General features: G+C 39.3%; 1 protein-coding gene across 6 annotated transcripts in view; it reads left to right on the top strand.

Moving 5' to 3' along the window:
- Positions 1–6,234: 6,234 nt before the first annotated feature.
- BRWD3 (bromodomain and WD repeat domain containing 3) overlaps positions 6,235–13,497 on the top strand; it is a 115,077-nt gene continuing 107,814 nt past the window's right edge. For 5 of the 6 annotated variants that reach the window (XM_082447352.1, XM_082447350.1, XM_082447351.1 and 2 more), the window contains exons 1-4: positions 6,235–6,472; positions 6,600–6,658; positions 6,861–6,890; positions 7,292–7,351. In XM_082447352.1, the coding sequence (XP_082303478.1) occupies positions 6,442–6,472; positions 6,600–6,658; positions 6,861–6,890; positions 7,292–7,351 (180 nt within the window). In that variant the 5' untranslated portion in view covers positions 6,235–6,441. The remainder of the gene's footprint in view (positions 6,473–6,599; positions 6,659–6,860; positions 6,891–7,291; positions 7,352–13,497) is intronic. The other variant, XM_082447349.1, reaches the window with a different exon arrangement.

The following is a 13,497-nucleotide window of genomic DNA, read 5'->3' as shown; positions in this document are numbered from 1 at the left end:
CTTTGCACCTCTTTTTTTTTAAATTAATTAATTTATTTATTTGGCTGCATCGGGTCTTCATTGTGGTATGCGGGATCTTTCATTGTGGTGCGTGGGCTCTTCTCTCTAGTTCTGGCGCACAGGCTCAGTAGTTGTCACACACAAGCTTAGTTGCCCCAAGGCATGTGGTATCTTACTTCCGCGACCAGGGATCAAACCTCCGTCCCCTGTATAAGAAGGTGGATTCTTAACCACTGGACCACCAGGGAAGTTCCCTTTAGTTCTTTGAACATATTTATAATGGTTACTTTGAAGGCTTTGTCTATTAAATCTAACATAATCTGACCATTTTCACAGGCAGTTTTTGTTGCCCCCTTTTTTTCTAGTGTATGGTTCATACGTCTCTATTTTTTTGCATGTCTCATAAATTTTTGTTGGAAACTGAACGTTTTAGATAATATATTGTAGCAACTCTGGGTACTGGTTTCTCCTCCACCTCCAGGTCTTGTTATTGTTATGTGCTTGTTTACTTCACTGTGTGAAGGCCTTGATGTTGCCCCTCAGAAAGTGCAGCCTTGAGTATGCACATAGTCACCCTGGGATGACACTAATTTTGGTAGGGCTCTCTTTGTCTCTTTCCCTGACCGCTCCCAGCTCTTAAATTTCATTAAGTGCCTGCTGTTTGCTCTACTGTTTTCAACAATACCATTGGGCATTATTGCTTCACAGTCTGATCCAGTCAAATTTGGGCTCCTTTGAAGAGATATTTCCCTAAGCTAGTGTTTTAGATTTGCTCTGACCTCAGGAGGGCTTTTTTTCTCTTTTTTTAGCTGCACTGCGCAGCTTCTGGGATCTTAGTTCCCTGATCAGGGATCGAACCTGGGCCCTCAGCAGTGGGAGTGCAGAGTCCTAACCACTGCACCACTAGGGAATTCCCAAGAGGGCTTTTTTCAATTGTCTTTTTCCTATGTTTCTCTTCAGCAAACTAACCAGCCTATGGTTTAGCCTATAATTCCAATGAATCTACCAATTTCTTTCCAATTCTCTTTTACCACAACCTTCACCGTTTTGTAGAGTGCTCTTAGGCTTGAATTTCTTCACATTCTGTTGCAAAGTCAGTTCTTCTGGGGAAAGATTCACAGCTCTCTTCTAAACCCTGTTTCTCCCCTAGGGAAAAATTTCTGTGCTACAGCTCTGGTACTGAGGGCCAGGACAATGACACACTTCTCTCTGACAACTCTGCTTTTGGAGATGAGTGCTCAGTGTAGGAGGGGAGCAGCAGGCCCAGGTCTCTTTGCCTTGCCTCTCTTAACATATATCTCCTGTGCCTCAATCTGGTGCAAAGGTGATTGAGGCCTCAATATTCTCATTGCCACCCATCATGTCCAAGATCTAGTCCCATGATTGGGGGCTGGGCGAAGGAAGGGAGCTCCCAGCTCTTGGTTATTCAGAAGTTAGCCTTAGCAACAGGTAGTTGGGAGAAGTATGAGAAACACTTATGTCCTGTCCCACACAAGAATATAGCCCTTCAACTGAAAAGGAGGGGGAGAGGGAGGCCTCTGTTCTTGGCTGTTCTACTCTACAGTGGAGTTTCCATCTTGATAAGCTTCAGTAGCAGGGGGAAGGGAGTTGGTCTTGGTTTAAATCCAATAGATGTTCACTGTTCTTAAAGTTTTAGTAGATTTCAGACTTCCCTGGTGGCACAATGGTTAAGAACCCGCCTGCCAAGGCAGGAGACATGGGTTCGATCCCTGGTCTGGGAAGATCCCACATGCCATGGAGCAACTAAACCTGTGCGCCACAACGACTGAGCCTGTGCTCTAGAGCCCACGAGCCACAACTACTGAGCCTGTGTGCCACAACTACTGAAGCCTGCATGCCTAGAGCTCGTGCTCTGCAACAACAACAACAACAAAAAGCCATCGCAATGAGAAGCCCATGCACCTCAACGAAGAGTAGCCCCCCGCTCACTGCAACTGGAAAAAGCCCGCACAGCAATGAAGACCCAACACAGACAAAAATAAATAAATAAATAGATAGATAGATAAATAAATAAATATTTTTTAAAAAGTTTTAGTACATTTCTTCAACACGTGTTTTTTAAAAAAATTTGTTTTATGACATTAAGACCATTTCCAGAAACTTTAAATGATTGTTTATATTTTATAATTTTTACTAGGTTCACTGGAGAACTGGTCTACAAAGCTCTTCATGCTGTCTGTCATGCCAGAGGTGAAACCTATCCATTCACATGTAATGTTGTTATTGATATAGTTGGATTTATGTCTGCCATTTTAATTTTTGTTCTATATATCTCATGTCTTTTTTTGTCCTATTCTTCCTTTTTTTCCCCTTTCTTTTGCATTAAGTAAATATTCCTTAGTGGAACTTTAAAATTTTTTTGTTTCGTTTTTTGAACTTTTTAATTTTTTAAATTATTTTTTCACTCTTTTTAAAGTTATTTTCTTAGTGGTTCATCTAGGGTTGATTGTATACCTCTTAACAGAATGTAGTTTGCTTTTATACTAAATCAGTTCTTTTGAGATATACAAATGTTACTCCTATATAGTTCTATTCCCTCTTCCTTCTTTTTTTTCCTATTTTTGTTATGCATATCACACCTATACAATGTATTAAAATATGTCAACATATTATAATGTATGTGATATATTTTTAATCTAAGAATACATTATTTTAATAATTACATTATATAATTTTGTTATTTTAAGAAACCGAGACAGGAAAAGAGAGCAACTATTTATTTACAGAGTTTGGTATATTAATCTTTTATTTTAAACTGTTTTTTTGTTTTTTGGCTACTCTGAGTGGCTTGCGGGATCTTAGTTCCCTTGCGGGACTGAACCCGGGCCCACGGCAGTGAAAGCACGGAGTCCTAGACACTGGACAGCCAGGGAAGTCCCTTAATCTTCTCATTTACTACTTCTGTCCCTCCATCTCAGAATTTCCTATTTTTTTTCTTTCTTTCTTTTCTGGCCATCCTGGGGAGAACTGTTAAATTTTCAACTTTGATCTTCCCTTAAAATGTGATTTTTAAAGAGTCAGAATAAAATAAATGATTTAGTGGGTTTAGTTATATATCTTCCAAAAGATATGTCCATGCCTTAACCCCTAGTACCTGTGAATATGACCTTATTTGAAAATAGAGTCGTTGTAGATGTAACTAAGTTAAGGTTCTCAAGATGAGATCATTCTGGATTTGGGATGGGGCCAAAATCCAATGACTGTTGTCCTTGTAAGAAAAAGGAGAGGGAGATTTAACACAGGGACACACAAGGAAGAAGGCCATGTAAAGCTGGAGGTAGAGATTTGAGTTAGGCTACCATAATTTCCAGGAATGCCAGGAGCCATCAAAAGCTGGAAGAAGGGTTCTGCATCAGAGATTTTGAAGGAATTCTGGCCTTGCGACAGTTTGATTTCAGACTTCTGGCCTCCAGAACTGTGACAAAATAAATTTCCCTTATTTTAAGCCGCCCAGTTTGTGGTAATTTGTTATGGCAGTCCTAGGAAACTAATACCTATCAGGTAAACATTCCTGATCTTTTCTATGTAAATCCATATTTGCTTTAGCTTATAAAAATTTCCTTCCCTTCCCAATTAAGTCTTTGGCCACAGGGTTAAGACTGGTGAGTTTAATTGCAACAAAATAATTCAAAGCATTTGGCTTATCCTAAAGAACAAATGAACACTTTTATGTTAACACACACATTTTAATAACTTTCCTTTTATCAACCTAGTCCTTACAGTCAAGAAAACAGTAGGGAATTTGTGACAGTTTATTGATTTGTTGCTCATCATCTCCAAATTCTCCATTATTGACTGATCTACGAAAATGGATCTGGGCTATCTAAATATTTTTCCTTTGGTCAGTGAGAACTGAAGCTTCGTCAGTAGAGCAAACTGGAAATACAGTATAAGAAGAAAAGGTTTTGCGTCCTGCTTCTGGAGTGCTTATGGAGTAGGCTGCTCCTGCAGCTTGTGCAGCTTTCTCTAGTGCCTGGCTCCTGTGGTGCATGCTTTTGGTAGCACCCAGCAGCCTCCCCTGGCAACTTGCCTCTGGTGGTTTTGTAGTAAAGTGCCTCTGGTGAGACATTTCCCTGTGAACATTATTTCCCAGGTACCCTAGAGGGTTGATTCCAGAAGGTAGGCTTCTAGAAAGTTCCAGAAGTTGGAGTTTCAGCAAGGTACCACAGCATCTTTCCTGCCATTGAATGAGCCTTGGTTGGCTGTGTCCTCTCCAATAAGGTCTGGATCTTAGCCCTGGGCGGGCAATAGGGATTGAGAGTACTCTCAGCTCTAGGGTTAGTGGCTATTACTATCTGCTATTATATTATATATTATGTCTTCTATTCCTATATTCTTTAGAGTTCTCTTTACCCCTTACTAGGTAATTCCTCATTACTCCAATCTTCTGTTATTGTTAATAATTCTGTACCTTAAACTTTCTCTATTCAAATTACTGTGTGCCTTTTCTCTCCTGATTGCACCCAGACTGATATTGAAGCAATCACTGAAATAACAATGCCCTATACAGTTTGAAATATGACACAAATATATTCACATGACTTTTACAGCAATTATTGTGAGGTGGTCATGGCAAGTACTATTACATTTTATAGATGAGGAATAAGGTTCACAGAATTTCAGTGAGTTGTCCAAAGTCATATAGTCATTTTTATAATTTGTAAAATGTGGATAACAATAGAAACTACCTCCTAGGGTCATTATAAAGATTAAATGAGGTAAAATATGTGAAGTGCTTAGTACATTGTAATGGCTTAATGGTAACTGTTGTATATATTATACTTGATCTGTAAAATATATTTAGTCTGGTGTTTGCTAAGCTACTTGCAATGAGTTATCTAGGGCTTATAGATCTTTTCAATATCTAATATTTTTCAGTTAATGGCATTTGTCTTATCAAGTACTACAGCATAATGACCAAAGATAGACCTATCACATCACATCTTGTGTGGTTCTTTCTTTCTGAGGAGAAAATAATGGCCAGAGTGAGAACTAACCAACCTAGGCTAAGTTTATGCCAGTATAATGCAATTCTAGGCACACTGTGGTCAATGGCTGAACTCTGAGTGAGGAAATCAAATTCCTAAGAATCCAGCCCTAACCTTAAAAGGTGAACCTTCAAATCTGAATATTTCAATGTAAACAGTACATGCAGCTTAAACAGCATTTCTGGTCTCATCAGGTTCAGCTTCTGTTAATTACTTTTTGGTCAGGGCTTGAGGTGGGAATATATTACGTGAGGGAAAGTAGGGAAGTAGACTGTTTACTATATGTGTGTCAATTACTCTACAAATCCTTTGATCACTTAAGATTTCAGTAACCAACTACTGAAAGTTGGTACTGTACTAAGAGTTAGGGGTTATATATTAAATAACGAAAGTTGCCCCAAACCTGTAGAAAACTACCTTGAATAAAGATATGCAATAATACATAAAAATCCATGGTTAACGTAAAATATTTTGACAGTATTTGAAGACACAATTGAAAATTATCCTATAGGAATGGGACAGATATGGCATGTGTTAAACATTCAGAAGGGGACAAAATAAAATGTTTCATGTCTGACAGCAAATTCTTCCTGAAGATTTATCAGAATCAGGGGACGTTTTGAGAGCTGCTCTTTCTCTATAACAATATGAGCCCTGCCCTCCGGACTGCTAAGTTCACAGCATTTTCATCTGGTGCAAAAATCATTTTAAAGAGAAACAAGTGACAACGTAGTAGGGGCTCCTTTTCTTTCTCAGTCACGAGATCCTTTAGCGGCTAGCCTCCTTTCGGTGGAAGAGAGACAAAAAAACCAAAGCCTCCTCGGTGCCGGGAGGGAACTGAAGAAAGCAGCTGAATCAAGTCGGCTCCTCACATGTTCCTCACGATCACGCCAGAGGGAAAGGTCCTCAACAGGAAAGGGCCCGATTACCCTCACAGGAAGGGTAACCACTCTGGAACTCGCCAAAGGGAACGTCACCACTGAGTTCTACGGTAGCTGCCAGAGCGTCTGCCATCAGTTAGCACCTCCCCTTCCTTCCGGGAGCGGTAACTGTCGGCTGTATTGGAGAGCTGAGGACTGGAGGATGCGTTAGTGCCTCTGGCGGTGAGCAACGAGCGCTGCAGGTCCCTCTCACAGTTTTTACCCTCCCCTCTCCCCACCCCCTTTGCCCCCGCCCACCCCTCTGCGACTTCGGCTCCTCCCTCCTCTTCTCTCCCTCTCCTTCCTCCTCCGCCTCCTCAGCTCTTGGGCTAGAATATCTATGGGTCGAAACGTGATGCGATGAATCCGAGAGAGACCGAAACTGGGACGAGGAGTGCGGCGGAAGCGGCGGGACTCCTGGGCATGGGGGCTTCACCACAATAGAGGCAGCATCCCCACCCGCCCCCGCCAGCCCCTCTGGAGCAAATCCCCCAAACCCCCTCGGGAAAAGGATGGCGGCGGCACCTACCCAGATCGAAGCCGGTGGGTAGCTGTGTCCGGGGGCTAAGAGGATGGGGGCTTAGCGCGACGGCTGTCAGTTTCTTTTGAAAAAGCTTCTATTTTTTCTTCTTTGCCTCCCTCTCAACCTCTTTCCCCCCCTCTTCCTCAGAGCTGTATTACCTGATCGCTAGATTCTTGCAGTCCGGACCCTGCAACAAATCCGCTCAGGTGAGAAGGGAAAGGAGATCTGGGAGTCTTGGGGAATGGTCCCAGTGGGGAAATCGAGGCAGTGGCGTGTGCGGTTCCGCTGTGGGTGAGGGAAAGGCCGGCCTTGAGTAGCCCTGCCATCAGCGGCTGGGTTCAGTTTGGGGAGGGAGGAATGGGTTGATGGCCCGAGCTGCCCTCATATCCGTGTTTCCCTTTTGCTCAGGTGCTAGTGCAGGAGCTCGAGGAGCATCAGGTACGCAGCCCCTTCGGGAAGAGGTGGGGACGGTTGGGGTGAGACTGGAGGAAGGGCAAGTAAGGGGTGGAGGGCTAGGGCCGGGAGGAAGGTTCGGATCTGGGCACTCATAGCTGTTGTCACAGTGGTGAACCGGCTTCTTCCCTCAAAAGGGGCGGATATCTCTGGGGTCTTAACTCGCCCCCTCTTTATGCCTGTGGGAGGTGTTTTTTCAGGATTTCCTCCCCCTCGGCCTCCTTCCCCCCACACTCGTCTAGCTCTGAGACAACAGCTATCAGGCCAACAGAAATAAAGACGCCCAAGGGTCGAGGACCCGGACCCAAACTGGGTCGGGTTGATGCAGAGCAGAGGCTTGGCCTTTATCGTTGCCCCCTCCCCCCTTTCTTTTCGCCGGCCCCCAGCTTATTCCGCGCCGCTTAGACTGGGAGGGGAGAGAGCACCGAAGAAGCTTCGAGGATCTGGTGAGTAAAGTTTTCATTTCAACTTAACCCAACTCTTTCTCCACTCCCTCCCCACCTTGTTCCCCCAACCCGCCCCCAACCCTTCAACCTACGCGGCTCTGGAGCTCAGTGCTGAGCCGAAGAACTGTCCCTTCCCCCCTCCCGGCGAGTCAGAGAAAGGGTACCTTGCCCTCCCCTTGGCCTCGTTTGTTTCCACCCGAAAACTTTGAAGAATGTGAACTGGTTATCAGAGATGCCGTATTGTGGATTATGAATATGTTACAAACATCAGGAAAGGCCCATTGTAGGGGGAAAAGGGAGAGAAACCAGGGGGTTATCTTGGGGCACGTACCAAGGACTGACGCTGGCCAATGACAGCGTTGGTAACAGCCCGGAGTTCCGGATTAGTGGAAGAAAACTGCTTTCTGGTTGGTCCTGGCTTGAAATACGGGAACTAAGGCCAGGCTGTTTTTTTTTTTTTTTTTTTTTGGTCTGGGGGCGGCGGGCCACACGGCAGACGGGGTTCAGGAGGGGAGTTGACGGACCAGGGACTAGGGAAAATCGGCACAATTAAAAATAATAGCATCAAGCTAATTTCAAAATTTGCCGGGGGTTAGATAATCGACTACGGAATAAAAGCATAATCGTTGTATATCTCAGATTGTAGAAAATAGCTCATCAAATCATTATTAAATCGCGTTTATGCAGTTAACAATTTCACTAAATAAGAACTGTGGATTATGAGCTTTTTGAGAATTGACGAAACACGATTTTGGATTTACAAGGAAACAACAATGGTCATATTTTAAAATAGAATATACTTTAGTAAAGGACCAAAAGCATTGGATTGACTGTTGTTTGTTCAGCAAATATAATTCATAGTGTAAATGCACCTTCTGTTCGGCACTGACACACACAAAAAGGTGATCCTTTTTATTTTTGGGAGGATGTTCCCTTCTGTTAGCTACTGGCACAGTAAATTGGAAGGAAATGAAAGGAGAAAGGGGTGATGTTACTAAAATCTAAGTTCAGCTATCTTTCCTTCCAGTAAGATCCAAACAGAGGAAAATCAGACAAAGTTAAAGAAAGTTGGAGGGGTATGGTAGACTCTAAATATAAATAAAATGATTTAAAATTTGCTTTCAACAGGACAATATTTAAATTACTTTGGTGTTCATTTGATATTTTTCTGTGTATTAAATTACAAGAATGAGGCCATGCTAATTATCACCAAATCTATTGACTAAATTTTTTTAGTTTTGCAAAGCACAGAAAATGGTATAATAATTGTGATAAGGATAAACTGCAGCATCTGTAATATTAATGGTAAAAAATTCTCCGATGAGAAAAAATATTTTTGAAAAACTGCATGTATTACCAGTTTAATTTGTAGTCAGACTTTTTGTTGGACTGAAGTTCTTTCAAAAAAAGGGCAAAAACAACAGTGCTTACCAATATGTTTTAATACTTTATGACTAATGTGGTTTTGAAGATAGAGTTTTATACTGAGGTGTATTGACAATATTTTTGTTTGTATTTATTTGTTTCTAAGTAGACCATTTTAAGCAAGTAACATTTTTTAAAAGGAAAAAGCTTTTTAAAAATTAACTTGACAGTGGCAAAAAGTAAATGAGCATCAAAATGATTAAAAATAGTCTCCTAACCACACACACACACACACACACACACACACTCACACTCACACAGAGAAAAACAAAAAAAACAAAGCCCAGTTTACTAGACTTCCTTTCCTTATATTGTAAAGGCATATTTTCATGTAATTGTAATCAATGTCCACTTTATGCTTTATATTTTCTTACTTAACACTTTTACATATACTTATCTATATTTGAATAGTCATTGTTATTTTAATGGCAAGGAAAGATTCAGTTGTTTTTAAGTTGCTGTGATTAGAACTCAATTGCTAGTTGAACATTTGGGTTACTTCCAGTTTTTCACTAATATCTTTGCATAGTTAAGTAGTCTTTCTGCTTTTTTCCTTTTTTTTCTTTTCTTTTTTTTCAGTTGTTTTTCTGGGCTATATTCTGAAGTGAAGTTATCAGGTCAAGGGACTCATCCATTTTATAGCTGTTGTTATATATTATAAAATTGCTCTCCAGAAGATTGTCCTAATTTACAATGTAACCATCTAGATACTTAGAATGAATTTTTAAAATATTTAAAAATCTTTTGGTGGCTTTAATAGGTGAAAATAGTACTCAGTTGACCTAATTGGTTCTTTTCCCCATTATTAGTGAGGCTTAAACTTTAACAAGTTATTTTTTTAATTGTCATTAATCCATTTGTATATCCCTACATATACTTGATTTTCACCTTTATCTTTTTAATTTATTGTTTTTATAATTCCTTATACATTTTTAATTTTTATATATACAGAATTTCTTCTATTGTTTGACTGTTATCTATGGTTTAGTGTTATCTTTTTTGTTTTTAATTTACTTTTTGTATTGTACATATAGGTTTTTATTTTTCCACACCAGGATCCAATTTTTGTAGGGAAATTACATTTTGATAGTATGATCTTATTTTTAGTCATATGTCTGTTCTCTACCTATAGATTTCTTTGTAAGGGAAGATGAGGCAGGGCTGAGAATTGAACGGAAGGAAAAGAAGTGGCTGAGAACTGAGTGTGCAGTGTTTGATTGCTAGATTCATCAGTCGTATTGTTGATACAAATTATTTCAAATCTGACTTGAGATTTTGAGTGGCTTCATTGTAGGAGAGATGGATTTTTTTCTTGGGGTAGGTTTGTTTTGTTCTGTTTTGTTGTGTTGGCCACACCAAGGGGCGTTCAGGGTCTTAGTTCCCCACCAGGGATTGAACTTGTGCCCCTGCCGTGGAAGCACAGAGTCCTAACCACTGGACCGCCAGGGAAGTCCCGGGGTAGTATTTTTTAAAGTGCTATTAGAACAATGGATTTATACAGTGTGATCTTTGATTTAGCTACATGGTTTGGATTGAAATTTAGGGCAAAGTATTAATTAGTGTAATTTTATAGCATCACTTCAAACTGAAGATGTACTGGGATATAAAAAGGAAAGAAGACAAACGCATAATGAAGAGGTGAAGGACTATAAACAAGGATATCAAAATACTGAATTGAAGTTGCATAGTCATGTACGCTACATACTTGAAACAAAAATCCTGCCTTTCTGTCCATATGTATATTTTCATTTGAATTGTCCATACTGCTTAACTTGATTTATCCAGAAGAATATTAAGATAATAACTTAGATTTCTTCAACACTTCATTACTACTGTTACTATTGCATAGCCTAGAAATCCCTATTTTTTCTTTCTTAAATCTGATTTAGTGTTTTACTTATAATTTGGAACACACGGGAAGGTGCTTTTTTGTAAAAGCTGCTTGCAGCCAAGTATTGACATGTCAAGATCTGAAGTGCCTTTAAAAAAATGAGTCTGAACATGAAATGTTTGTCAGTTTATGTTGAACTGTAACGTTTTTGATTATGACATTCAAAAAAATTCTAAATTAATTTTCATAATTTTGTAATGATACAGGGAGAGATTTGAAGTCAGGGTGATTGTTTTTGAAGTTTGATCTGAGTATTTTTCTTTATTTCTGCTTGACTGTTATTTACAGCATAATAGAATTAGATTTGCTTCTTACATCTTAAGGTAGATAATATAAATAAATACAGATGTCCTTTCATTTGTGGTGACCCTGTTGAATTGTTGACTATTTTATTGCTTCCTCCTTGGAGCTTTATTGGGGATGACAAACAGAGCAGTGAGGGGCATGTGTGTGTGTGTGTGTGTGTGTAAACAAATGAACAGTTTTGTTAATATACAAATTTTATATATTGGAATGGTGAGTTGGAAACATTTTTTAAAGGCATGCTTTAAGATTTTTGAATCACTGTATGGGTACTCCTATCATAAGACTGAACCAAAGACATAATTATCTTTAGGTGTGGTATATATTTTTACATTTATTCAGCATTTTTCACCTGTAGAATTGAAAGCACCAATTAGTGCTTACATTTGGAGTGACATAAATTTTATTACCTTCATTTTATATTCAAAAGACTTGAAGCAGTTTTCTGCTATTTAAAAAACTTTGATCAAGATCGTATGTTAACTGCTGTCTTTAAAAATAGTACATCTATGGTGATATATGTCATTATAAGAATTTACATCTGCATTTAACATATTTGAGTTTAAAAATGTTTTCACATTATCTCATTTGATCCTCACCAACTGCTTTAAAACACTGTATTTGAATTCCAGACATACCTGCATTTTTTTCTTACCTTACCCAGCTCTTTTTCTCTAGTTACTAGTAATAGCTTAAATTGTCTATTAGAACTGTAGAATGATCTCTGAGTGTTGGTAGCATGGTTATTGCATCTCTAAGTGTGGAAGCAATTTAAGCATGTGTGATTTATTAACTGTTATGTGGACACACAGCCATAGTTAGGAGGAACGGAATGCATCATGGGAAACCAAAAAGCATGTGCTGCTTGACTCCTGTGTGGATATAATGCTAACTGATAGGTATTATGGCAGGCAGCAGTCAATGTCTGGAAACTGGTATTCCTCACTACTGGTTGGCTTGAGCCACGTGTACGCTCTTGCTTTCTATGACATGTTTGTTTTACCTATTCATCTGGATTGATGACTGGCTTTTTTTTTCCACACTTGGGCTCTAGAAACATACTTTCAATGATTAAAATCCTTTTGGAGATTTAGCATCAGTCCTAGGAAAACTGGTATCTCAGTACAAATAAGATGGTATTAAGGAAACGAAGAGAGCTGCTGTTGAAGAGTAAGAATTTGGATTGGGTGAATGTTTCTTATAAAATTTTGTCCAGAAAGCACCTTTGTGACATTTGAATATTAGTTTAGTTTGTGTGTTTTTGTTGAAGTTTTACTGATGTTGGTTATCGACTGATTAATACTTTTTTTGTAGGGAGCAAAATAGTAATTTAAAGTCAACTTAGTGTTTGTGTCATATTTTAGAGATGCCTTTGTTTGACATTTCTCAAATAGGATTTTGTGGGTAGTAGAAAAGGCCATAAGATTTAGTCCGGGAGATAGTCATTACTCGCTGAGCCACCCCGGGCAAGTTACTTAACCTCTCAGAGATTCAGTTTCCTCATTTATAAAATAAAAACCCCTACCTGTTTTGCAAGGTTGTTGTGTGGACCAAATGAGTTAACTATGAAAGAATGCAAATGAGTGCAAATGAGTTGGTTACTACATTTTACTACATTTTAAATATAGGACAGAGAGTTTGAATGGTTAGCATTAAAATCTGAAGAACTATGACACCAGAATTTATGTTTTCTTTGGTAATTGGCTAATTATCACCACCCAATTTTCCTAATATTTTTTATAAGGTAAGGGGCATATAAAATAGTACCATTAAAAAAGCATTTAAAAAGTGTCAGAATTGAGCCCAAAATGAGTGTCTTTGAAGTGCGTCTGTGTTAAGCAAGGAATGATCACTAGGTGAAAAGATATTTAGTGTTATTTGCATTTTTATGAATTACAGAAAAGTAATTCAATATGATACTGGTATAATATTAACTCATTTTTAAGAAGTGGGAGGTATGTTTTTCCCATGTCTTGTTGCAGGGATCCTCAACCCTTCTGACTGATCTCTTCTTATCCTAATCTTATTTTCTATACATTATTGACAATTTATTTCTTGTATTTTAAATTACCTTGTTGAAGATGTTTTCTTATGCCTTTTAGTATCTACCATGGTGCTTTATAATTAGCTGGTTCTTAGTTATTACTTGTTCAATTTTCTTAACTTTTTTAGAAGTGTTTTCTTTTTTTTCTTTTTTTTTATAAGTCACGGATGTTTGTAGCTTATTTTTAAATTTATTAATTTATTAATTTATTTTTTGGCTGTGTTGCGTCTTCGTTTCTGTGCGAGGGCTTTCTCTAGTTGTGGCAAGCGGGAGCCACTCTTTATCGCCGTGCGTGGGCCTCTCACTATCGCGGCCTCTCTTGTTGCGGAGCTCACGCTCCAGACGCACAGGCTCAGTAGTTGTGGCTCACGGGCCTAGTTGCTCCGCGACATGTGGGATCTTCCCAGGTCAGGGCTCGAACCTGTGTCCTCTGCATTAGCAGGCAGATTCTCAACCACTGTGCCGCCAGGGAAGCTCTTAGAA

Source organism: Balaenoptera physalus (assembly GCF_965194825.1).
Source record: "Balaenoptera physalus genome assembly, chromosome: X".
In the NCBI taxonomy this organism is placed as follows: Eukaryota; Metazoa; Chordata; class Mammalia; order Artiodactyla; family Balaenopteridae; genus Balaenoptera; species Balaenoptera physalus.
Note: the sequence above shows the minus strand (reverse complement) of the source record. Positions and strands in the feature narration are given on the sequence as shown.